Here is a 27,965-nt window from a genome sequence, read left to right as displayed (position 1 = left end):
CTATTTTCATATGTTGTAAATCACACCAAATAATCATGGACACTTCAGTCATTGATATGAACATCAAACTAGATATAGTCTACTACAGCGGGGGAAACCTCATATGTTCAGGGTCCGAAATGATGTCACACTCTATAGGTTGAAGGATCAATTGGATCAAATCACCCATTAACTCAACCACATAGACATAAGGAGTGTGTACGATGTTTTTTTTTTTTTTTAAAACTCGGTATCCGATCCAAGAATCGACTAATCTGAGGGGACCAATTCCACCACCCACTTGTGGGGGCCCCGTTTAAAGCCAGAGCAAGCTCTGTATGGACTTAGCCCACCGAAATTGGCACAAGAGGGAATCGAACCTGGGACCTCTGGAGGAGCAAACTCCAAGATCCCAAGCCAACCACTAGGCCAACCCCAAATGGGTTAGAGGGTGTACGATGTTGATTATCGACGTCCATCAATCGACTCAGTCGAAAGAGTGCATTTCAGCCAAATGAAGCTCAGGAACGACGACGTGAAAACCATATTCTCGATATTTTGTCAGTACAATACTAAAGGACCGATTGAGTTGAACTCTTCTTTGGTCAGGTCTTTCGAAGATATTCAGAAAAGTTTGATTCGGCCCAAGAACTACGAAGAAATTAGGGCTCTGATGGAGTAACCAGACGAAGAAGTTAGGTCGGTTGATATGTGATCTATTACGTTTTGTTTTATTATGTATTTTACATTACTGAATTAAGTCGTTTGATGTATTTAAGATTGTTATATTTATTGTATGTCGTTGAAATTAAATTACATGTGTTAAAACACATACCTTGTAGGGTCAAAGCCTAATTCAGATTATATAATATGAACCTGTCTAGTACAAATTTTTCTATGGTGCACATTGCACCGACAGTTTTTGCAAAACACAACAAATAACTATAAAAATTATCAGGCATATATGAACATTGAGATATTGTTATGAGCTAGATCTTGTTGCCTTGACAATATAAATATGTCAGTTGGCAAGGCAAAAAGATCTTACTAAAAACAACCTCTTGAAACGTCTTGTCTTTCATCATTATTCTGCAGATCTAAATACGAAGAGGTTGTTTTGAACATGATCCATTTGCCCTGTCAATAGAAATATGTGGGCTGGCAGGTCAAGTTCAAAAACACCTCTTGAAACACCTTCTCTTTCATCACCACTTCTTCTATTATGTTGTTTTAGGTTGTTGAATTATGTCGTTTACTATTTTCCTTGCTATTCACCATGTAAATCCTCCAAAGATCAAGGTTAAACACAATCTGGGAGAGTTAGGATTAAATAATCTGAAAGGTTGTTGACGATTTCGACATATATAATCTAAATCATCCCAGACTGTGGACAATGTAGTTACACCAACGGTTTGGACGGTTTGCGGTGTGTTTAATGTTGTTTTTGGCCGGTTTAGGCATGGTAAACGTTTCCTTTTATTGTAGTTACAGTCTATGATAAGTTTATGGCTAAAAATAGCCTTATATGCTTCAACATATTTATTCCTTCTTCACTTCTCATTCATTCTTACATTTTATTTCTCATTTTTTTAGTTAGGGGTGGTTTATGATATCTTGGTCATTGTTGACCGCTCATACGACCCATGAAATTGTTGTGTAGTTTTTTGCGGGGATCGTACTACGGTCCGCAGAGACTTTTGACATCAATCACAACACAGTTTCTTGGTTTGACTACAATTCGGATTTCAGAATCCGAAAATCCCTACAATTTGATTTGGATTTCATAATCCGAATAAACAAACAAACAACAACAACAACAAATAAGGTGCACGAGAAGCTAATAGAGTGAGAAAAGTAATAGTCAAACAGTTATCCCATAAACAAGTTCATGTACATTAGAATCAAATTATCTTATTTTTCAGCAATATCATGAGCCAAGAGAAAAGAAAACACTCAGACATGATAAAGATTTTGTTATAAAATTACATTGCAATAGTGCATTTTCATTGACACCAAACAGTCCTTAACTATAAACAGTGGTGAGATGTGAAGAATTGGAACTAAACATGACACATGCCTCGAGAGCTTTTCACTCATATTTCGGAATCTCACCCCCCATTACCCTCCACGGTCCCCCGTAAAACTTTGGTTTCATGAGAGGAACTGCTTTCCCAGGATGCTCTTCCCAGTACTTTTCCTGTGATAATGCAAGATTCATTATAAAGATTAGTATGTCAAAGATAAGTTCTCTTAATGCATTTAAAGTTAATAGCACATAGTAACATCCATCCGAAAAATATGGAAAATCCCACCATCAAGATTACAAGTAATCTTCATAAAAAAAACCCAGCAATTATTAACTTTACCATGCAGTATACACATCAGTAACCAGTTATCAAGTGATTAGGGGGCATCTGGCAACAAAGTTGCGAAACCCTGAGAAAGGTGGCTAAAGCTGAGGAAATTAGGTTCCAAGAATAATGCCTTAGTGGTTGATGGTTATGCCATTTTACTTTTTATATATCACTCTCCTGGGCACAAGGTGATAAAGAGTAAGATAAACAAAGGTTCAAACCAAAAAGTGAAATTGTTTCCCCTATGAATGTTATTGTAGACAGAAAACATTACAACAGAGACCAATGAAAAGGTGAGCAGTCATTTTTATCATTAACCAACAATAATTAACTTAAGGCAAGAACGAGGAACATTTTACTCAAACAAGCTTACATTCAAATATAGTACAAGCATGGAACACAGAGTCACAGACGCTGAGATGGAGCTGAATTATTTGCTCTTCATCCCTATTATGTTTGGTTGCGTGTTTATAATGAAGTGTACGAAATCAGATAACATAGTAAAACAAGCATTATAAACAAGCTGAACACTTTGTCAATTATCAGTGATGTGGGACAAATGTTGAATTTCAGAAATAAGTACAAAACAGATACTGGTCCAAAAAAATTACAATGATAAACTCTTGAGATAAAAGAAATAAAACATGAACCCTGTAATCCCTAATCCCTTACATCTCACGTTGGGGAGCAAGCATGTGCGACCCAAGATGCTAAAAAATATTTAAATTCACGAGTAAGAGAAAGGAAAAAGAGGTGAAATCCTTTGAATAATTTAAACCTCTGTTATTGCATGGCTGCACACAAGTCTTTCTTCCTTTCCAAAGTCTGAGTTTGTCCTTCTCTCTCAGCATACTGCATCTCTTAGATTTAGACCTTTGTTTACAGATGCAAATGGAGTAGCTTATTCCTTTCAAACAGCAAGCCATGTCTCTCATGATACCTCTTTATCGTTTCCACGCATTATAATTTAGTGGATTAGGAGCAATCTCTCAAAGGGCCTGAGAAATTTTCAAATTCCTCGGTTTCTCACCTAGTCACCTTACTCCCTCTTAGCTTTTCTTGCAAAAATTCAAACACTGTCATATTTTTTAGTTATTGACATTACCCCCATCATTTTATAAAATTGGGCTCATTCTTAATATTTATTCCCTACTTCGTACTATATTTTAAGCTTATGCATAAAAATCCAGTTCTACCCAAATATTGATCCTAAATAGGAAACCGACTAAGTGTACCCCATTGTACCGTACCGGTTAATGTTCTGTTTTGCATCACATACTTGTACAGGTATCAGGCACCACACCACAGAAATCAGAACATTAGTAAATGTGTTCCGTGCTTGTAGATTTTTGCGCTGGTTTTGGTGATTACTTAGTTCTAACTCACATCTACAAGCACAGAAATCACCTCATCCTACTAATTCATAGTTAACGTGTTCTTTCATTTTGACTCACGTCAACTAGCACAAGAGATGGTATAGCATCTCCAAAAGCAGCTGGACATGTCTAAGATAAATGCCATGGAAGCTACTCTACCACTACAAAGTAGAGGAGGTTAGTCTCAAATGTCACACGTAAACATAAATTCAATAAAACTGCATATAAGTGAACCCTTGTATTTCCCATTTCCACTTAGAATCTACATTCTAAATTGCAAAGTTTGCACCTGTCAAAATCCCAAATTTGATATGTCCCATGCACAAACATGTTAAGAGTAGTGCTAGCCAACACTCACTCTAACCACTCTTTCCAAATTCCAACGCTAACTCTCTTATTGGATGAAACTAATGACGAGTCTCGCAATTTTAAGTGGGGCACATTTGCAAAATGTTGAGACCCACATGAATTTCACCCAATAAAAGAGTGAATGTTCAAAAGAGTGTTAGAGTGACGTGTTTATCTAGTGTTTCCTCAAAAGGATGAGGTTGAAATTTTACCATTCAATGCATCTATAGTATACTAATTGGCCAAAAAGAACAGAAAGGAACATGAAGAAAGAAAAAAAAGCAACCGAAAGAGGAATGTTGAACCACAAGCAGACAACAGAAGAGATCACGCCATAAGACTGTTATGTATCCCAGAACCAGCATATACACAAGGCACCAAATTGAAATTGAAATGATACAAAATAAATCAAATTTGATAAGAACAGTCCGAAACTAATTGTTAAAACATTGGTAAGTGCCCTTAAAAACTTACTATAATGTCAGAATCTGGATACCAACACAGAATGTGAAGAATTAATGTAGCGTACTATGATTGTGTTATGCCACCAAAATATAGGCAGAAGCAAGCCAAAGATAATACCAGAACACTTGAGTCTTGAACAATGGAATGAATAAAATTAAAAAGTTTAACCATTTTAAATAAATATTTAAAGGATATCCATCGTGAGTATAAACTAGTTTTACAATGTCATCCAATAAAAATCTACCATTTGCTACATCAACTTACTTTTATTTATCAAAACATTTTAAACTTAATAATACAATGACATGGAAAAATTAGAGGATTCCTATTGGATGTGAGTGTAATACTGATTTACACAAAGGGTGCTCTAGAATAAACCCATCAATTAGATGTTCATATTGAAGTTATAGCCCTAAATCCCTAATTGAACACTGAAATCTTTCAAATAAACAAAACTGACCACAAAATATACTACCAATCCCAAAAGTAATAGATTCAAAATTAAGAAGAAACAACGAAAACAACAAATCGCCAATTTCCTTTCTTTAAACCCATCATCAACAACAACAACAAAAACACGCTTTATCCCACTAACGGGGTTGACAATAACAATAAAAATCGCCACAGTTGCAGTGAACAGAATAATAATGAAAAGAAGAAAGACAAAATTGAACCTTGTAGAGTTGTTCAGTGATGGCAGCGCCAATAACTCCAGTATAGAAAGCAGAGATATAAGTAACTACGACAGGAGTGAAGGATTTAGGTCTTCGGTAAGGTTCAACCATATCCCAGAGATAGGTTTTCTCCCACTTTGTGTACAAATAATCTGCATATTTTCTCCACACATAGCTCGCCGCCATTTCCTCGCCTCAATTAATCTATATTCAAAATTCAATAAGGAGAGCGAGACTTCAATCGGAAAAAGGTTATTGTCTATGAAACACCGACACGACACCGACACTTGTAATTACACTGAATTATGTGATTTTTTTCAAATTATTATTAGTTGTGTCGGAATGTCAGTGTCGTGTCCCGTGTCCCGTGTCCGTATCCGTGCTTCATAGGTTATTGTTCCCATGAAATTAAGAACAATAAGTAGGAAAACCTAAGTATAAATAATAAGTTGATAATTATGCAATCACATAAACCTAAAAAAAAAAAGGAAAATGTGAATCTATTAACTACAAGTTTCATCTTTCTTCTGGTACATATTTTGAAAGCAGGTAAATAAATCATGAAAGTTAATCCTATAGAGCTTACAAATCAACATAAAACTAAGTTAAACAATTGATGTAAAAGTTCTCCATTGTGACTTTTTCGAATTTAATGCACTCTATTTCTAACTGTGCTTGCAACATAGAATACAAGTTTTCAATTTGTAGGTTTAAGTAAGGGTTTTTGAATCAATTGCAAACAAACACAAACCTTTAAGCATCAAAATGAAATGTGAGACAGAAGGGAATGCCTGAGGGAGAGGGACCAACAGGTAGAGGCAGAAAGAACAGCAGGGAGGCGATGCTGGAGAAACCGAGTGAGAAAGAAAGTGAATTGAGAAGCCTTAATGAAATGGGGTAACACTTGAGCGACATAGAATTAGTGACATTGGTGACATTGACGATCAACAATACTTTGAAAGATAAAAAAAGGATATTAGTAAGATCGTGGTTGGTCAATGTAATCAATTTTAACTTAGAATTTCAAAGTCTCCCAAATGCTAGGGGTTTTTGTGTTTTAAAAAACTAATTAAATTAATTAAATAAAAATTAAAGAGATTGCGTATTTCAAGAGCCTTGGTTAAACGACTAAAACAAAACCCAACAATGCTTAGATGAGTTAAGAGATTGTGTGTTTCAAGTGTTCTAACTTAACCAATGTCTTGTGTTCGAATCTAACTTTAGGCATGCAGCAGCGTTAAGACTCTTAGGCAGAGTTTATCGCTCATTTGAGTCTCACTAAATCTCGAGAGATTAGTCTTCGCAATTGCGCGCGGATGACACCCGATTTACGCAAAAAATGACTAAAACAATTAGGTTTTTTATATTTTATTTTTTAACTAAAAAACAAATAAATTTTTATTAAAAAACGATGTAATTATTATTTGATCAAAAGTAACAATTTATATTTTCAAAACAAAATTTTTATTTATGGATTTCTTAATCAATGTATCTAAGGCATTCATTAGCATGACCATTAAATTAATAAAGATGTGTCATGGCATCTTTGGGTTCCTAAAAGATCCGTCACCGAGTGATAGTGTGTAGCCTCCAATATCAATACTCCTAAAACTAAATGTAGCACCACTTCAAGGAATGTGTCAGATGTATGTCTGACACCAACACAATACCGACATGTTGAATTACGTAATTTTTGTTTATTCATATTATTGTTATTGACAACGTGCAAGTGTTTTTATCATAATAATAAATTGAATCGTGGTTAAAAACAAGCATTGCTAAAGTTTAAGAAAACCCAAAGAGTATAAAAAAAATGCATAAGCTCAAATTATCACTTTTCAAATGAAATTTTCTTCACAATATTAAGTATGTGTTTGCTTCAGCTTTCTGTTACATTAACCGCACATTTGAAATTGTTTTTACAGTGATTTTATGACGCTAATATTCTTAGCTTCACTACAACGTGGATTGTTGCTGCGATTTTGGACTACGTAGAATTCCCATCGCCAAAGCAAACAAATATTAAGAAGAATCACAAACAAACATAGTTTAAGACCTTGATTGGAAAAGATTTCTTTAATCCAAAGGAAAATGCTAGATATCAACAATGATTTATCAAGAAAGATTTAAGAATGACATGGTACAATAATCACCCTTAGATTTCAGTCACATTTATTCCTCTCATAAAAAAAAAAATACATAACACCCACCACCCCATGATTTCTGGCCCGACAGAGATTTTATTGGCTAACATTAATTTCAGTACAATTTTTTGATAAAATTTAAGGGTGATTATTCTGCCATGTCATTCTTAAATTTTTCTTGAAAAAATCTTTCTTGATATATATCATTGCTCTAATCCAAAAGAGCGGTTTTCACATAAAAAAAACACCGATACACATAAAATAATATGTATAATTTTTTAGCTATTAGACCATTTTACGATTTTGATTAGAATCATATTTGAGCACCTGCAGTGCACCATAATTTGTAGCCACCATCAATCTTTCTCTTTATGCAACACTCTGAAATTGCAAATTCAATCAAATTATTCTCTAAAATCATAACATAATCAATCATATCAGTCCTTCAAAAGTTTTCTATCACCATTTTTCTTTTGTTTTTAAGTTAACTCATGCGTATCATTTAAAATATTGATATTTTTTTCCATCATATAAAATATATTGTATATTCTCTTTTACAAAAGTATTTTTTTAACAAAAGATTAATTAAATACTTATTTTTAAGTTTATGATAGACAAAGGGGTTTGTTAAATAGTTAGTATTCGATAAAATATTTTTTAAAAACAAAATGTTTAATTGCAATACTTCATAAATACGTATCTGAAAGTATCTATAAAATATCGATATCTACTCAAGATACTACATCTTAAGTTAAGAAAAGTAATACGGGCTCCATATTTTGACTCTGATGGAGTAAAAATTTGCATTAAGAAAAGGAAATCTGTTAAGTCAAGAAAAGAAAAGCATTGGGACCGCGACAGGACATGAAAGTCAGAAAGTGACTCCTCTCATCTCTCTCCCATCCCCATGTGATCTGATGACACTCTGCACACTCACAAAGTCACCAGTCCACAACACAGCTCTGTCTCTCTGCCATCTTTCTAAATTATTTCATTCACCTCAACACAAAACTTAAGAAGATAACCAAAAACAGATTCAATAGTAACACACGATGCCATCATTGTCTTGTTGGTTCTTCACAACACTTCTATGCTTCTTCTTCTTCTTAGATACTGCTTTTTCTGGTGACCCTTTTGTTTACTTTGACTGGTCTGTATCATACACCACAGCATCCCCACTTGGAGTTAAACAACAGGTTTCTTTTCCCTTTCTCTTCTTTTTTTACTTGATACGGCCACAGACACTACACGGACACCGACACGCCCGACACCGCTGATAATTTTAGGAAATCACATAATTCAGCGTAATTACATGTGTCAGTGTGAGATAGGACACATGTCTGACACGGAACACGTCTAATCCGAGGAGTGTCCGTGCTTCATAAGCATCCTTACTTACTTGCATTGCTTACTTTATATATATGTCTTTCTTTTTCCTTCATAAGAGTAAGTAGCTCAGTAACTATGTAACACCGACATATAGGTGTGTCCTAGACATTCTTATGTTCGACTCTGATATGACATTCTTATAAAATGTTTCTGTATTTGGGGTCTGTGTCTTGGTGTTTTATTGGTTCTGTCCCATGAATTAAATGTGACATAACTCAGTTTGTTTTTAATTGTTGTGAATTAGGATATCTCTTGTAGGGGTCTCAATTGTATTGTTAGTAGTGATTTAAAGTTTGGTTTTTGCAATTGGATTGATTTTTCTGTTTTCCCTCTTGTTCAGCTAGAAATACTATTTGTGTTTGTGTATACTACGTTGAAAAATAAGTTGTTAGTCTATTTAGCAAATATTCAATTATGAATATATTTGACTTCTCGAAGCCTAATTTTAGAGATGAATCATATTTAACCTTTAAATTTAATATATAATATTTTAAAATGTATAATTTTTCTTTGCCTAAAAAAATTATTTGTATTTGGCCCCCTCTTAAAAATTTCTCTAGCTTCGCCGCTGAGTATAACCTAATTTATATATACATACTGGTATTTGTGATGGTTTATTTGACATCAGATTTATACTTTCCCTGTCAATTGAACTTGCTCTCATTCTTCAAATATGTTCTAAGAAGTTAGAAGAGTATATGAATCCAATTATCAATCTATAGAACAAATTTGTACTTTTTTATTTCTTATATTGTTAAAACCTCATTTTCCGTCAAGGATTTAGGGGGTATTTGGCTCTTGATGGTATGTTTGCAAACAGCACTCTGACGCTTAGGTTAGGGTTCTTTTCTAGCAGAACTATTTTGTTGAAATACTTGAGTAGCCAAACCCTTTATTTATAGTTAGAGGGTTTTGCTTTGTTTGGTTCCCTGGTGTTTAGAATTTGACTTACATGTAGAGAGATTTTATCCCTCTATTCAGTTATAATACTGCAATTTCAATGTTGTAGAAAGGGAGTTTCCGTTAGTGCTAATGTTAGGTTATTAGGATTCATGGAACATTTTATTAGGCGGAAAGGAGATTATTTGCCCAAGTTTCATTGATGACAAAAGAAAATGATTAGACAGAGGATGCTAATTCCTATAGGAAGTGTCAAGGGAGGCAGGTGGCGGGCGAGTGTATTGAGTGGAGCAAGCTTCAGGGATATTGTTGTAATCTGGACCGTAGTATTTAAACAAGACCTGTAACACTGTAATCTCTAATTCTATTCACAGAAATAATACGGAACTACAACCGCTCTATAGTCAAAGACTTGGGCACACTTGGCCGAACTTTGTAGCCAAACATCATGTTCCATTGTTTTGGGATTTCCGTTTCTTTTCTTTTCTGACAAGAATCTACAGTACACAAAAGCATACACTGATTCATGACTCTTAATTTCTTCCCTTGGTAGACTTGCAGAGTCTTTTTTGCTGGGGCATTGGTGTCTTGCTTAACAATACCACCCCTCCAAAATCAACATTGTCCTCAAGGTTGAAATCAGATAACTTTTGTTGAATAATGGTACGATCTTCCCAAGCTGCTTCCTCAGCTGATTTCTGGTGTCATTGGATCAGAACTTGTTGGATCGAGTCACCCTGCGGATTTATAACACAAAGTACCCAGTACCTGTTTGGGCCTATATGCAGGAACCTGTTCCTGAAGCTCTGTTGGTAAGTCAGCCTACACAGGCTTGTCCCCCGTTGCTAATTTCAACTGAAAACCACGGAAAATCGGGTGTATGTGCGCCTCTTATAGTAGTTGCAAATGGAAAGCTACCACCCCAACTTTTTTAAGAACTAGATAAAGGCCATAGTACCTGGCCGACAATTTCGGATGCAGTCTAGAACACATAATAGACATCTGTCTATGAGGATGGATTTTCAAGTATACCCAATCTCCTGCCTTTATTTCGAAGGCTTCCTGTGATGATTCTGAGCTCTTTCTAAATGGTACCAATCAGCTTGTGCGACCTAAGAAGAGCCTATTGGGCTTACGGATCCATCTAACTTTCTTTATGATGGTGAATCATGTATATTAAGAAAAAAGAGTACAAGGGGTACCAGGTACTCCAACTGATTGCAAAGTAATAGACGAGGCAAGATTCATCTAACTAATGTAACTATTGGGTGTAGGGATCCATCTAACTTGATGTCATGTGCGTCATGTGGTAATCGCATTGCTGGGAATGGTGTCCAGTACAGATCACACTCTCAATTTCTTTCTTATTTCTCATTTTGCTAAAAACTTTTTTAGACTTTTGTGCTCTTGTGTCAGCAGGTATGGTGTCCAACTAAATGTACCTCTCCATTCTGTTGATTATGTTAGATCATTAGTTAGCCTTACCCCAAAATTTAGTAAACTAGAATACTCTCCAAAGTCCCTGCACACCTTTTCATTTCCAAATAAATGTGAACATTTAACGCTCTAATTGTCTCACGCTGAATGTACTGCGGACATTAACACTCTAATTGTCCAACATTGAACTTGTTTGAAGTTGTCTTATGTAACGTCGTTTAGTTTTATTCCTTCATTGTTATCAGACTTGTGCATGTCAGAAATGTGGCATGTTTATAAATTTTTTATTATACACTTAGCTTTAGTTGGTTAATATTTCAGCAATAAATGAGTTACTCTTCTTCCCCTCACCCTGTTCTATTTGTAATAAAATATTTCTATTTCAGGTAATTGGGATCAATAAGCAGTTTCCTGGACCAATTCTAAATGTCACCACAAACTGGAATGTGGTTGTCAATGTGAAGAACGATCTTGATGAACCCTTACTTCTGCATTGGTAACACAATTGTGTTTTTTTCTAGTGATGATATGCAACTATTAATGACGATGGTAATGATTATGTCGGGTAGTTAAATGCAGGAATGGTGTACAACATAGGAAAGACACCTGGCAAGACGGAGTTTCAGGAACCAATTGTCCAATTCCAGCCGGCTGGAATTGGACATACGAGTTTCAAGTTAAAGATCAGATAGGGAGTTTTTTCTATTTCCCTTCACTAAACTTCCAGAGAGCTTCTGGAGGATATGGAGGAATTATCATAAACAATAGAGCAGTTATTCCTGTTCCGTTTGGATTGCCAGATGGTGATGTTACAATATTTCTCAGTGACTGGTACACCAAAAGTCATAAGGTTTTGCCGCTTTCTGCGACTTATTTGGTTTTATATATTTATTTGATGCGTTTAGAGCCTTTTGACCATTGCATATTGTGAAACAGGATCTCAGGAAGGATGTGGAAAATGGCGTTGATCTTGGAATTCCCGATGGTGTTCTTATCAATGGATTTGGTCCTTATCGCTACGATGACACACTTGTCCCAAATGGCATATCTTACCAAATAATAAATGTGGAACCTGGTAAGAATATAGGTCATTCTTTCTTTCATGATTTATAGGCACATGACTAGTACGTGGCATGTTTGGAAACTATTGTCCCTCTCTTTCAAACTTTTTCTTCCAGTGATATGTGCTGCCAATTTTTATATCAATGAACTTCTATGCATTTCTTTGTGGATAAAGCTCTATATGTCACTGGCAAGTTACTAAAATACTATACGGGGATTCACTCCTACTTTATATATGAACACATACGGTGAATAGAAAAGAAAACCATTTCACAGTTATTTCCCTGGAAATCAATCTTCTGATTGAAAACTTTTGTTAGGATCCACTATGAAAGGGTGTTTTTGAGTAATTAGTAGGTAGTTAGTTTAGTTTAAGTAGATTATTAGTAAGTGGCCCATTAGGATTAGGATTAAATAATAAGAGGCCCATTAAGGTTAAATACTAGAATGTTCTCTTTAACTTTCGATCAAGCTGGTATTGAGATTCTAATAGATATCAAACTGAAATGAAAGAAGTCTATGTTACTTGAGATATCAATCAAATCAATCAATTGATTGATTGTAGTAGTTAAAGGAGTAAATAGTCAATTTCCTCCCTAAAATTGTAAGTTTCATCAATTACCCCCCTGAAATTAACAAAACTTCAATTACCCCCCTGAAATTTCACAACGTTAGTCAATTTACCCCCTCCGTCAAATTTTTCTGTTAGCGAACATGATGTTTTGCAAATACCCCCCTGAAGTTTTGCACTTATGTGCAAAATGCCCCCCAAACTTAAAAATTTATATTATTTTTTTCTTAAAAACAAACAATTAATAGTTAAATATTAAAACTAACTATTAATTTTGGAATTTGGGAAAACTACATGCATATATACATCAAAATAGGTTCCAAAATGGGAAAAAATATGTATTTTTTAAAGTGACAATAATGGGATGATTTGTGGATTAATATTGGGGGTTGTGTAGTTTAAATGGTTTGAGCAAATTGTTGAAGGAGTTGGAGGAGTTAAAAGACTAAGATGGTGAAGGAGAAAATATAAATTTAAATCTGATTATTAATTTTTTTATAAACCTCTAAAAATAATAATTTGTCTATTAGAAATAACCATTATTGTCACTTTAAAAATACACATTTTTCCCTATTTTGATGTATATATGTATGTAGTTTTTCCAAACTCCAAAATTAATAATTAGCTTTAATATTTAACTATTAATTGTTTGTTTTTAAGAAAAAAAAATAATATAAATTTTTAAGTTTGGGGGGCATTTTGCACATAAATGCAAAACTTTAGGGGGGTATTTGCAAAACGTCATGTTCACTAACAAAAAAATTTGACGGAGGGGATAGATTGACTAACGTTGTGAAATTTCAGGGGGGTAATTGCTGAAACTTACAATTTCAGGGAGAAATTGACTATTTCCTCTAGTTAAAGATATGCCAGTCTAGACTGTTTAGGAACTTTAAAATGCTTGTTACATGTAGACATTCTTCATAAAAGATTTTTTGACAATTAAGCTGATCCATAGTCTATACTACAATATTCATTTTAATATTCATGATTAAGAAAATATATCAGAGATTCAAGGCTCAACTTGATTCTGATATTTTGAGAAATATCACACAAATCAGAGTGTTAGAATAGCAACACCAGTTCAAAAGAAAACAGATACGGAAAACGCAAACTAGGAATACACAATATTTGATCATGGAGTTCGGCCAATTGTGCTTACGTCTCTGACTGCAGTACCTTTCTATTATCATTAAAAGCATAGAGTTTTATATAGTACAGCTTGTGTTAAATACTACGGACCCAGTTTCCAACATTTACCTTGGGTTGTATCGTGGGGAGCTTCGCCCCCCACATCTCCCAGTATCATCCAAAGAAATGTTTGTGCCAAGCCCACTTATCAGTAAACTACGAGTTATATATATACAACACCGATATTGAAACGATTTTTGAAAATTATTGTTTCTTCAAAATCATGGCAATCACATAGACCTAGAGAAACCATTTTGTAGCAGCAGGAGGCAACACCAGCCATGTCTAAATCTGTTTCAAGGCAGAATATAGCACTGTTAACATGGGCAGCACAAGAAAGTATTAAACACAAAATGTACTCTATATTAGCCGGTAGATACACAAGAGGTTGTTAAGGGTAATTTTAAGTAGTGAAATTGACACAAATAAGGAATCTATGCAAATGTATATCATATTATTGGAGGCAAATATTTCATATTAAAGACAAGTGATATTTCTTACATATATTTCAAATATTTTGATGTTAATTTCAGGTCAAAATTTGAATCTATCAATAAAATAGGACACTGTAGTTTTATTAACAAGACACAAATTTGGTTCAAATGTAACAATTTAACCTAAAAATATCCAACTTGATCTAAATTCTATCAAATTAGGAATAGTCGACCCAACATGAACAACTCCCAGGGTGATGAAACCAGAACCATTGAAATGTTTGTGCTGCTGATTAGTATTAAAATTTTGACAATGCCTCTCATGAATTATTATTTTTCTAGAATTTGTATTTCAATATTTTCTCTATATGTAAACATCTATCACTGAAAGTAGTTTAAAATTGAATGCCAAAAATTTCAAGCTAGAAATAATGTAATTTGTCTGAAATTTCAAGTTGTGTACAAATGTTGTACATATTTACAGTCAACCGCCTATCCTTTTGTCTTAAACAGGGAAAACATATCGCATACGGGTTCACAATGTCGGTATCTCAACAAGCTTGAATTTCAGGATTCAAAATCACAACTTACTTCTAGTGGAGACTGAAGGATCATACACAGTCCAGCAAAACTACACAAACATGGATATTCATGTTGGTCAGTCATATTCATTCTTGGTTACGATGGATCAAAATGCGAGCACTGATTACTACATTGTTGCCAGTCCTCGGTTTGTTAATTCATCATGGACTAGAGCTACTGGAGTTGCCATTTTGCACTACGCTAATTCTCAGGGTCCTGCTTCTGGTCCTCTTCCTAGTCTTTCTGATCAAGATAATCCTTCTTTCTCTATAAATCAAGCAAGATCAATAAGGTTATTGTTCATTACTTTGACTCCTTTTTTATTTCGGGATGACTACCTAATCTCACATGATACCCTTATATCGTTTGGAAATTTCTTCTATGATATATGAACAAGTTTGTTACTAGTATGGAAAAGCATGTTAGAATATATTAAAATATCTTACAATATCTGGATCATGATTGATTATTCTATTTGGTGCTCTTGATTATTCTATGATATATGAACAAGTTTGTTACTAGTATGGAACAAGTTTGTTGCCCTCTAATTATTCTTTAACTTTTATGATTAGTTATAAGTGTATTTTGAGACCATAAAATCATCGTGGAGACATTACTGTCACTGATGATCATTTAAACCCTCATCTGAAAGTGGTATTTTATAGGTGGAATGTGTCTGCCGGTGCTGCACGTCCAAACCCACAAGGTTCCTTCAAATATGGAGACATTACTGTCACTGATGTATATGTTATTGTGAATAGACCTCCAGAGCTTATAAATGGAAAGTGGCGAACTACCCTTAATGGTATATCATATTTACCACCTTCAACACCCTTGACGCTTGCACAACATTATAAAATTCTTGGGGTGTACAAGCTTGATTTTCCAAATAGATGGATGAACAGGCCTTCTAAAGTTGACGTATCTCTCATTAATGGCACTTACAGAGGTTTTATGGAAATAATCTTTCAAAATAATGACACCACTGTCCAGTCCTACCATTTGGATGGATATGCATTCTTTGTTGTTGGGTGAGATTTTAGGTCTAAAACTTTGATTGAACATGTTTATTTTTCATATATGCAACTCTGAATTTAGGAATAAGACTGAGAAAATTTCTCATCTGAATTGTAGCATGGATTTTGGAGCATGGACTGAAAATAGCAGAAGTACTTACAATAAGTGGGATGGTGTTGCTCGCTGCACGACACAGGTATTTCTTTCTTACTTAATACCTTTGTACCTATTTATAACTGCCTTTCACATATATTAAAAAAAGTTAGCAGTGTAATTAATGGATTTGGAGTTGCTGTAGTCACAAATTTACGCAGTCAACGCATCAGTGGCCGTTAGATTGAGATCGGACGGGGCAGAAAGCAAGTATATTTCGATTTTTTTAAAAAAACTCTAAAATACTGAGCTTAAATTTTGGACCGTCTGTTACTCTGTTCTCAATCCAACGTTCATCGATGTGCTGACTGCATGAGATGTATTAATAAGGATTAAGGGGTATGTTTGGAAAAGTAAAGATATCTAGTAATTTGAAGTGAGACTTATGTTCAGCAACACATTTTTTATTTATTTTTTCTTTCCAAAGAGGACTTATAATTATAGATTTATGTCTATCTTGACCCAACTTGATATCTTATTCCATGCATTTGTTTAGAATGGACCATTTCCAAATATAAAAAGAAAAGGGTACTCAGACATCGAGTAGAGTTGTTTGTTTCATAGATTCCACAAAAGAATGCTTCATTTGTGCTTGCTACCTTGAAACTTGAAGGTTTTCTTTGATTTTCTTTTGATTTGCCTAGTGTTATCAAATAGCAGCTATAATGGTGCTATATAGCATAGTGGAATTTGAAAATAATATTTTGTTCAGCAATACGCGATGCAGTACAAAGTGATGTCAAATAGCGGATATAGCGCTTTAGCATTGCAGCATTCAAACCAATCATTACTTTTTCTACTTTGCTTCCCATGAATTTGGAATCACACAAATTTACTAACCACTTTCTTGTTAGTTGTTTAAATATACAAGGGCGTGCTGTTATTGCAAGTAAATTGAAATATGAATTTAACATATGCAAGAGTAGTCATATCATAACAACTTGATTCTTTAACCTGTCTCTTTAGGTCTTTCCTGGGGCTTGGACAGCCATTTTAGTATCTCTTGATAACGCTGGCATTTGGAATCTTCGTGCCGAGAACCTCAACTCCTGGTATCTAGGCCAAGAATCTTATCTTCAAGTTGTAAACACAGAGAATGATAGTAATGAAAATTCTTTGCCTGATAATGCAATATATTGTGGCCTACTTTCCTCCCTTCAAAGGTAAGGGTTCCTTAAACATAGCAACTTTGAGTTATTTCACAATTTACAAGCAATTACAATGTCTTTTTATAGATACTTAAGGTTGTCATAAGAAGATTCTTAAGCTAACTCAAGATTTGTTTGGATAAACAAATTCTAAAAAATTTCATGAAATTATGTGCTTTAACTTAAACAAGGTATATTTCACTTATGAAGTTTATCTATGTTACAGTACACATGTGTCATATCTTGATCAATACAAATTTGAACTCAATTGATACGAATCTCTAGCACGTATTTATTTTGAAGATGAATCTCATCATAAATCTCGATTCACTATATTTAGTATAGTCAACCAATTTTCTTTTGTCATCTGATTTATCACTTGCATCTTGAATTAATTTGAGGTTAGTAGATGAAATAGCAGCTTACAATTTTGCTGTGTCAATTATTGTTAATAAAATGTCATATTTTTATTAGTAATATACATTACAATTTCGAAAATAGGTCTTCTGATGCACAATTTGAATTTTGATTTTATAGTCATGCTTGTACTATATATTGCACATGTCGGACAAACCCTAATAACTATTGTGCTTGTTTCTCTTATGCAGGGACCAGTCTCACAAATACCAGTTTTCTGTAGGATCACCTAGAAGCAGTAATTCTAGAATGATATTATTCATGTTATTATTCCTAGCTCTAATTGAAAGTTTGTATGGTATGTGTAGTGTTAAACATTAATGTCATCTAAAACAAAAAACAAGGTCATTCTTTGTAATACGAGGCTACCCATTTTAAGATTTAGATGGGCATTGCCATTGAATAGGAAATTTTGCTTGTATAACATGTTGGACAAACTTTTTATAGATGTAATCATAACTGTGAACTTTATATAGATGTAATCAGAACTGTAAACTAGGAGATATGCACGGTCAGTGTAAACTAGTTTTACACTTGCAACTGATTCTAGCTTGAGAAGTATTAGGTGGTTTTTCGAATCTTTTTTTTGTTTACATTTATTCTTGGATAAATCAATGACACCCTTCAACATGAAACTCACTCTAAATGATAAATTTAGTTGTTTGATTATGATTTCATCCCTTTGTAATATGAATCATAAGTGCTTGATGTTGTGGAGAAAAATAAACATTGGTATTCACTATTGCAGCGATAAATAAAATAAGGGTCATGCTAACATTGGTATTCATTATTTTGTGCATTCAATTAATTAAAAGTAAAAAAATTAAATTCAAATGCATTAATTACAACAATTTTTTTTAACTTTTGACTCGTTAACTTATAAAAAAAACATTTATCAATTGTATAAAAAATACACGAAATGTTTTCACTGGGGCTTTGCACAGCGAAAAAAGAAATCACTAATTACACTCATTAAATAGGCAATGCAAAAAATACACAATTTTTTTTTCTCACTAAACTGTAATGATTATGGAACAATAACAAACAAAGAACATCATATTATACGGTCCAGATGTACTTTATAGTTTTTTAATATTTGGTTTTTGTATGGCCTCGTTTTTCATGTTGATCATTTGATGGGGAAAAGTTATGGACAACTTTATGAAATGCTATTTTTTTGAACAATTTATATGAAGTGCTATTGATGTTGCTTTTGATTCTCCTCTCACAAAAACAAACAAAGAACACCGTATTATACGGTCCAGATATACTTCACAATTTTTGAATATTTGTTTTTTTGAATGACATCGATTTTCATGCCGATCATTTGATGCGGAAAAACCATGGGCAACTTATATGAAGTGCTTTAGATGTTGTTTTTATTTGTCCTCTCAAAAAAAAAACAAATAACACTGTATTAGACGGTTCAAATGTACTTTACAGTTTTTGAATATTTGTTTTTTTGTATGACATCAGTTTTCATGCTCATTATTTGATGGGGGAAAACTATGGACAACTTATATGAGATGCTTTAGATGTTACTTTTATTTGTCATCTCATATAAACAAACAAAGAACACCGTATTATACGGTCCAAATATACTTTACAATTTTCGAGTATTTGTTTTTTAGTATGGCCTCAATTTTCATGCTGATCATTTTGATGGGTAAAAACTATGGACAACTAATATGACATGCTTTAGATGTTGTTCCTCTCACAAAAACAATTTTTTTAATTTTTATTTTAAAGAAGTCTAATAATACTGTTTTTTTTTTTTAAAAATAAAAAGTTGCTTTTTTGTGTGTAGAACAGAAAAATAACATCAAAAACACTGCATCTAAGTTTTGTCCAATATAAACCCTCAACAGAAAACCGTATTGTACAAGATTTAAAGACCCGTATATATAGGAAAAGCTCCATATAAGCATCCAAAAGTTGCTCTGACAACTTAGTTTAGAGTTACTTTTTCTTACAATACCATTTACATAAAAGGGTTAATAGTGCTTTTCATCTCTATAATATATGTCATTTTCGGTTTTCGCCTCTATAAAATTTTCGGTTTGATTTGCATCCTCGTAAAAAAAAAAAATCCGGAAAACACCCCTAATAGGCCATTTTCAGAATTTTTTTTCAAGAAATTTTGGTTTTTGAATGACCTATTAAGGGTGTTTTCCAGATTTTTTTTTTTACGAAGATGTAAATTAAACCGAAAATTTTATAGGGACGAAAATCGAAAATGACATATATTACAGGGGTGAAAAATAGTATATAATATAAGCTGTTTTTAATTTTTAGAGCTTCTCTCAAAATATGTTTGGCCCAACTTTTTTCAAAAGGAGAATATAAGCTAAAAATAAGGCTGATTAAACGCACCTTATCAATGAAGCTTCAATCTCAACACGCAATTACATTTTATCTCTAAACTCGTGACAATTAAATTAATCAAGTCACAATTGGTCAATTAAGAAAAAACTAGAATTAACAATCACTTTATTATATTCATAATAATCTTTTTTCATCTATAAAATGGTCTGCATATTATTCATCTTTTATAAAACAATTAATTTGATCTAAGGTCCCAATTGTGCCTATACTATCCCTTCTTTATTTCATAGCTTTGCACTAGCAAGATGTTCAAAATGGTTTACTTGTGCTTGGTCTTGCTTCACATTTTCTTGAGCTTTGTTCCAATTCAATCAGCACCAAGAAAGTCTTTAATAACCAAACTTCCTGGCTTCAGTGGTATTATACCTTCCAAGCACTATGCTGGGTATGCTATTTTGTTTCTCTAAAAAGATTCTTGCTTTTTTATTTATTTATTATGGTTTTATATTTTGTTTTTTTGTTATAGATGAGATATAGTCCTACCGTTTTCAACGATTGAAGTTTGTTTGGAACGACTATTGATTCTCTCTAGCCTCTTCAATCAAATCTCAACCGTTATACTAATCTAATTATGAGATTTGACAGGAGATGACTTGAATTGTCTTGAGTCGGTTGGCGCTTCTCTAAGAAAAACTTCATTGTTGTATTAATCTAATGGGCGAGATGTAATACTCTCAACCTTTAGATTGATTTGTTTGATCTAAGGTCCCAATTGTGCCTACACTCAATCCTTCAAAATATTTTTTTTTTTTGTGGTGGTCGGAGTTTGAACCCTGGACCTTGCATATATTATGCATTGTCCCTACATATTAATTCACTAATCTTGGTTTCTGAAATTGAAGGTACGTGACATTGGATAAAATTCATGGCAAAAACTTGTACTACTATTTTGTTGAATCAGAAGGAAATCCTTCAAAGGACCCTCTTGTTCTATGGCTTAATGGTGGACCTGCATGTTCTAGCTTTGATGGCTTCATATATGAACATGGTAATTATACATAATTAATCTATGTAATTTTCATCATTCAAATTTGTTAATTATTTACTTTTTCCAGTATCTTCTAACCTTGAATTTTTTTTGTTATTTATTCAACAATTAAGTGTTTGTTTTAGTTTCAATAATCTAATTTATAACCATGTGTCTCAATTGGTCATGTCTTTCAGGTCCTTTTAATTTTATAAAACCAAAAACTAAGGGAACCTTGCCTACATTGCAACTCAATCCATACAGCTGGTCAAAGGTTAGACTGAATCTAGAAATTAAGGAATTTTATGTGTCTCTATAGAAAGAGAAAATTGATTTATAATCATCTCCTAAGACACGTACATCAAATACAATATTGACACATCGAAATTGTTAATCAGTTAAAAAAAAATATAAAATTAGATGTAATCATATTTGTTAGTGTCCGACATGCACACGTGTTGGATACCATACTTCATTCTAACAGTGATTGTATCTTCGTGTGGTTTCAATTTATAGGTTTCCAACATTATATATTTGGACTCCCCTGTTGGAACTGGGTTTTCTTACTCAAGGAATGAATCTGATTACTATACTGGTGATACAAAGACTGCTTTTGATACTCATACTTTTCTCCTCCAGGTAAGGAAAATGTTGGGGACTTTAACAAAAAAAAAAGTGTTTGTTGCAGCTTATTTTTAGAAAAGATTACTTGTATGGGTTTTTATTCTTTTGTTACAACTTTAGAAAACAAGAATATGAAAATAATCTAGAAACTGCTTCAAGAGAGAAGCTATTTTGAATAACTTTGCTGGAAAATAATATTTGATTATAGGCTAAAATATGATTTTAGTCCCTGCAAATATGCCTCGTTTTGGTTTTAGTCCTTGTAAAAAAAATAAATTGTTTTTGGTCCCTGCAAAATTTTTTGTTTTTGAAAATAGTCCCTGAAGGGACTATGATCTTTTTTAAAAACAAAATATTTTGCAGGGACCAAAAACTACAAAATTGGTTCAGTTATAATGTGCCACGTATGCAAATAATCACAAAAGTGGGGTCAGGGATTATTTTAAAAAATAAAAAATTTTGCAGGGACCAAAAACAATTTTTTTTTTATAGGAACTAAAACCAAAACGAGACATATTTGCGGGGACTAAAACCATATTTTAGCTTTGATTATATGATTTTCTTATTTTTAAAAAAGGGATTTTTGCAATAATAAGCAAATATAAAATAACTTTTTTTTAAGAGAAGTTACTTGTTTTCTACTAAAATCTCTTAAAAATAATCTCTAAATTATTGAATGTAAAATTCATAATTTTTTATAAACAATGGACATAAAATATTTGCATCAACCTAGTCCTTAATTATTATTCTTACCATATTGCTATTGCTAACATATCTACCTTATTTTTGAACAAACTAGTGGTTTAAATTATACCCTGAGTTTCTTGCCAACCCATTATTCATTGCTGGAGAATCTTATGCTGGAATTTATGTACCTACTCTTGCTGATAAAATAGTAGAAGGTACTAATAAATAAATATCTCCTGAAAATGTTGAATTAAATGTGTTAAAAAAATGTGTTAGAATAATAACAATAATAATAATAATATAAGATTCATTTGCTTGATGTTCTTTAGGAATTGAAGCTGGTATCAAGCCCAAACTGAATTTCAAGGTATTTTGTCATTAAGTAATTCACATTATTTTTTCAAGTCAGTGGCAAAAATCTAAACTCATTTCAATGTGCAGGGTTACATGGTTGGAAATCCAGTAACTGATCATAAATTTGATGGCAATGCTATTATTCCTTTTGTACACGGGATGGGTCTTATCTCCGATGAAATATTTGAGGTAAAAATAAAAAATTTAGTTCGTACCAAAAAAAAAATATTTATAATGTTCAATGATTACTTTTAAAAAAATGTCTTTTATTTATAATAACCCTAACTATTCATTATCGCATTTCACTATTCTTTCTTTGCGATAGGTGGTTAGGGGTAATTTTGAGAAAACAATATTTAATATATTTTGAACTTTGAAAATGACAATTAAAAAAGAACAAAAATATTAAAAAAAAAAAAAAACGACACTTTATAACGAAGGGAGTAATTTCTTTTTCTTCTTCTTATTATTATTTTGAATCTTTCTTCTTCTTTGTTTTCTTATTATTTTTTGCATTTTTATCATGTGTCTATTTTATATAATCCGTAATTGTTTGTGCTGCAGAATGTAACAAAAGAATGTAGGGGAAAATTCTATGAACTAGGCAGCAATGGTTGCACTCAAGTGTTGATGAATATTGGAGAGGTGATTTAATACACTACATTTATTAAGATATAAAAATGAGTAAATAAATAGTTATTTGGGTTTCTAAGTGTGTTAAACGTTGTCACTATGTTTCTTGAATGTTTTGAAACTATAGAATCATCCTAACTGAGGATCTCTTGTAGAAATTTTAAGAACTAAATTGGTTAACAAAAGACACAATATAGACACCTTCAGAGACAAACTTACTAATGAAAGACGTATTTATGTATATTTTTGTAGTTTAATACACGTTGTGACTATTTTGACAGTATCTCACATATTTAATCACCAAAATGACTATTTAATAACATAAAAACCTTGAGATTTTTGTGGTACTAATTATAATATATTTTTTTTAATCTTAGATACTAGACAAATTAAACATGTATGACATTCTAGAACCATGTTATCATGGAGAGAAAGAGGAGAATAATGAATCATATTCTAAGTTGCCATTAAGCTTTAGACAATTGGGCAAGACTGATAGACCTATGCCTGTGAGGAAAAGAATGTTTGGACGTGCTTGGCCCTATAGAGCTATTGTGAAAGATGGATATGTGCCATCTTGGCCAGAACTTGAAAGCAATAGTGGTGGTGCTCCTCCTTGCGTTGTAAGTTACTTTACTACTTAATAATTTACTTCTTACAAGCAACAATATTCACGTTCCTTGCATTGTAAGTTACGTTGGCACTTCACTTTCTTACTATGTAATATGTCATTTCCTATGATTACTTGATTTAACTACTTGTTCACATTAAAAATGTTTTATACTAACTTCAATTGTTAGATTTAACTACTTGAATTACTTATTCATGCATCTTCTTTCATAAGTGATGTTTACTGTGATGAATTAAGATTTCAGTATTACAAGCGATATATATATATATATATATATATATATATATATATATATATATATATATATATAGTACTACTACGGTTCAGTTTAGAATATTACCCTCATCCTACCACCACTTGCCTTCTTTAGTGTCTTGCATATACGAGCCATACTTTAACATTACTCATTATTATGATTGATATTGTTGCATTTCCTCTATTTAGGACGACGAGGTTTCTGTGATATGGCTGAACAATCGTAAGGTCCGAAGAGCTATTCACACTGTGAAGGTGAGGATTCTAAGTAAATTACACATCTATTGTGGATATTAGTTAAGACACTAAATCTTTGTGAAAAAACAGGAGAGTGTGGTCAAGGAGTGGGTTTTATGCACGGGGAAAGTTAGATATGTTCATGACAGTGGGAGCATGATTCCATACCACAAAAAACTAACTTCCAAAGGATATCGAGCTTTAGTTTACAGGTAAGTTTCAAACATTAGTGTATTTTTGAACATTTATGATAGCCAAATGTACTTGATGACATTATAAATTTGCAATTACTTGAACATAGTTACATAGATGAGAGTAATACTAAGATGGACGACAATCTTGAAAAAGTCTTCATCACCCTATGGTTTGAAAGACATAAATTATTTGGTTTGAGATATGGATTATGCCAAAAGTAGTAGTTTGTTATTTAGTTATGCCAAAAGTAGTAGTTTATTGCCATTTTAGAAATATGTGTTTCAAGTACGTATAAGGGATACACACTTGAAACACAAATTTCTAAAATAAATTTATATATCCCTTATACGCACTTGAAATCTGTGTTTCAAGTGTGTATAAGGGATACACACTTCAAGTTTTGAATCAGGTGTACAGTATAAAAGATGGAGTATCTATACCTGACGTTCTCCAAAATTTATTCGTCCAAAATAAAGACATATGAGTGAATCACTAATTTAGTCATCAAATATTTCTTCAAGGACTAATGTGATTCAAGATTTCTTAATTTTAGAAATCATTTTGAATTTTGTTAACTTTAGATATCAAATTGTTTGATGACCTATGTGATTTTTGGGACTAAATTGGTGTTTCACTTCAAGATCAATCCAATTATAGTTCAAAAGTTTGCTCTATACCTTACTTATAAATGTCATGTTATCCTCTTTTTGGTTTTTATAAGGCCTAAAAATCTTTATTTTTTTGGCAGTGGTGATCATGATATGTGTGTCCCATTTACTGGAACAGAAGCATGGACAAGATCAGTTGGATATAAAATTATTGATCCATGGAGGCCCTGGTTAATCAACAATCAAATTGCTGGGTATCCCCACTTTTTCATATCCCACATCATGAATGTTCAAATATTTAATCTATTTATACAACAAAAAAGAAATTAAAAAAAATTAAGTCAAATTATTTTCATATATATAAACTATAATCGTTTTCATAAGTTATTCTAGACAAAAAAAGAAGTTAAACGTAACTTATGAATATGTCATAAACTGTTCTCATAAGCTCTTTCAAATTGTCTGTAAATAATCTCAAATAAGTCAATACAAACAAGTCCTAAGCAATAAGTACTATTGGAAAACATACACTAAAAATGTTTTAAACAATGTATAGAAGGACTAATATTGACAAGAGGTTGACTTAATTATCTTTATTGATTGCAGGTTCACACAAGGATATGCCAATAATTTCACATTTCTTACTGTAAAGGTATATATAAAAAAATGTAATATTTAGTTCTATAAATTACTTTATATTTGCTTGGTCTTGATACTATTTGCTATTTATGTAGGGATCTGGACATACTGTTCCAGAATATAAACCACATGAAGCATTTCATTTTTACCAACATTTTATAAATGGGTTGCCTATATAGGAAGCAGATAAATAGAGAAAGGGAGGGGTTATACTGCTTCATAAACAGTTCAAATGTGTATAAAGAAGAGAAATTTTATGTATTATTTATTTGCATCATTGACTCTCAACCATATTAATAAAATTGTCTATTTAATATTTTAAAAGGTGGCTTTGTTTATACTTTGACTTTTCCTCTCTTTTCAAACGAGGTCTTGTCTACCCCTTAGGGCTGATCCTGGGCATAGGCTGGAAGTGCGATGGCCCAGGTCCTCAAGGGGCCTAGGTAATACCCCTTTGATTTGTGCCCAAGAGAATATAACATGCTCAAAGTTGATCTTGTTTTAACACAAATATCTCTCAAATTAAATTCAATCGTAAAGGCAAGCAACACAGTTTAAAGTATTGCATTTTTATAATCAACAAATTGTTGAACTTCCAATAGATTCTTGAGGATTTGTGTTTAAAATTACATGCAAATTTTAGTCATCAACATTGTTTAAAGTGTTGTTCTATTTGGCCATCGGCACAACTCTCTCGACATCTTCTTCGAACAACTTGAATTAAATTGGATGTTGATACTGCCGTGCCATATCAAATCAACTACGAAGATCTGCACAACGAACAAACAGTGAGATAGTATGACGATTTTTGCGTAGTATACACTAATCCCCAAGAATTCTACATACCTTTCTCGGATAAACCGAGGATAAACAGAACAGTAAGAAGGATTTTAACATGAAAAACTCAAAACCTTAGAAAGTGTTTGGTATATTTGTGTTTGTTATGTGTGTTTTGAGTGAGACGACATGCACATATACGTGCAGAATGGAAACATTTGTTTTCTTATATATATAGGCACTGATTGAATAACAAATATTGGTTATTGTTGAAAAAATCAGTAATGTATTAGAATGTGGCTACAAGTGAAATAGTAATAATTTTCTAGTAAAATATTTTTTCATATTTATCAAATTTTTTTTTTTGACAAATTATTTATCAATTAAAAATATGAATCAAAAATATATTTAAGACTTTTAAAATATACTCAAAAATTACAACAATCTTCACATATTTCAAAATTTTAAAAGAAAATTGAAAAATAATTATTTTAGGTTAATATTGTGGATATGATGCATCGAACTAGTGTAGCAAGCTCTATGAACAAGTATTAGAATGATAGACTTAAACACACAGTGAAATTGATGTAGCAAGTTATATGGACCGAAGACATTTGACGTGTGTTAGAGGTTTACCACTCACATCACACTTCCACAGTTCTTGTTGTTGATGTTATGGTACACTAATATGTTGTGGGCGTGCCTGTTTTTTTTTTTATATCCAATCAAACATACACCCACTTTATTTTGACTAAAGTAATCCTCAAGTTATTAGTTTTAAATAATAAAGATGAAGAATATTTTTGTCCAAATGAAAAGGTGCACTTTTACTAACTTGGACCTTTATGTATTTTTGTACTTGCAAAAAGTACAATAAGGGATTCTAGGGTTAAGAATTGTATACCAGAGTTTTAGACTGATTATTGGATGCCTTGAGAATGATCTCAAGATTAGTATATATAGCCTGCTATGGGCTTGGGTTTTGGTTGCTTGGCTCCCAAGCAACAAGGGTATTTATGTATTTTAGGCGGTTTCTATAAGCTTCTGGAAGCTAAGGAAGGCGGCGTCCTAAGGAGGACGCGCCTGGACCTCAATAGCCCTTATGGAGGGCGTCTGAGCCCTTCTAGAGGGCGTCTAAGCTCTTCTAGAAGGCTTCTAAGCATTTAAGAATATTATGACGGTTCAATTTTGTTGGTCTAAGTTAGCAAACTTATATATATATAGGTCCGGCCTTGAGGGTGTGCAAGGGAAATTTTACCCTATACCCTTACCTCTATACTTTCACCCCTACAATTTACCAAAAATTCCAATTTTGCCCTTTTTCCAATTTTC

At 32.7% G+C, this 27,965-nt stretch overlaps 3 protein-coding genes across 4 annotated transcripts; 2 read left to right on the top strand and 1 right to left on the bottom strand.

The window, feature by feature from the left end:
• Positions 1-1,825: 1,825 nt before the first annotated feature.
• LOC11431687 (uncharacterized protein At4g29660) lies at positions 1,826-6,103 on the bottom strand. Its single transcript, XM_003622687.4, has 3 exons — positions 5,948-6,103; positions 5,197-5,400; positions 1,826-2,176 (listed from the first exon to the last, which is right to left on the bottom strand). The coding sequence occupies exons 2-3, from the start codon at positions 5,380-5,382 to the stop codon at positions 2,069-2,071; spliced, it is 294 nt and encodes a 97-aa protein (XP_003622735.1). The 5' UTR covers positions 5,383-5,400; positions 5,948-6,103; the 3' UTR covers positions 1,826-2,068.
• Positions 6,104-8,159: 2,056 nt separating this feature from the next.
• On the top strand, positions 8,160-18,202 carry LOC11435614 (monocopper oxidase-like protein SKU5). 2 transcript variants are annotated; one of them, XM_003622686.4, is made up of 9 exons: positions 8,160-8,536; positions 11,453-11,562; positions 11,646-11,916; positions 12,003-12,141; positions 14,838-15,198; positions 15,572-15,937; positions 16,041-16,119; positions 17,043-17,239; positions 17,833-18,202. In XM_003622686.4, the coding sequence occupies exons 1-9, from the start codon at positions 8,393-8,395 to the stop codon at positions 17,960-17,962; spliced, it is 1,797 nt and encodes a 598-aa protein (XP_003622734.2). In that variant the 5' UTR covers positions 8,160-8,392; the 3' UTR covers positions 17,963-18,202. The 2 variants fall into 2 exon arrangements, with proteins under 2 accessions (XP_003622734.2, XP_024625227.1); XM_024769459.2 differs by having other exon boundaries at positions 8,400-8,536; positions 11,636-11,916.
• Positions 18,203-20,210: 2,008 nt separating this feature from the next.
• On the top strand, positions 20,211-26,180 carry LOC11442975 (putative carboxypeptidase C). The gene is made up of 14 exons (XM_003622685.4): positions 20,211-20,411; positions 20,869-21,014; positions 21,191-21,267; positions 21,510-21,632; positions 22,417-22,519; positions 22,634-22,671; positions 22,746-22,847; positions 23,223-23,303; positions 23,669-23,914; positions 24,367-24,432; positions 24,505-24,626; positions 25,358-25,471; positions 25,824-25,869; positions 25,952-26,180. The coding sequence occupies exons 1-14, from the start codon at positions 20,272-20,274 to the stop codon at positions 26,033-26,035; spliced, it is 1,488 nt and encodes a 495-aa protein (XP_003622733.2). The 5' UTR covers positions 20,211-20,271; the 3' UTR covers positions 26,036-26,180.
• Positions 26,181-27,965: the final 1,785 nt, after the last annotated feature.

The sequence above is a fragment of the Medicago truncatula genome, chromosome 7 (assembly GCF_003473485.1).
Source record: "Medicago truncatula cultivar Jemalong A17 chromosome 7, MtrunA17r5.0-ANR, whole genome shotgun sequence".
Classification (NCBI taxonomy): Eukaryota; Viridiplantae; Streptophyta; class Magnoliopsida; order Fabales; family Fabaceae; genus Medicago; species Medicago truncatula.
The sequence above is the reverse complement of the archived record's forward strand: the minus strand, read 5'-3'. Positions and strand labels throughout refer to the sequence as shown.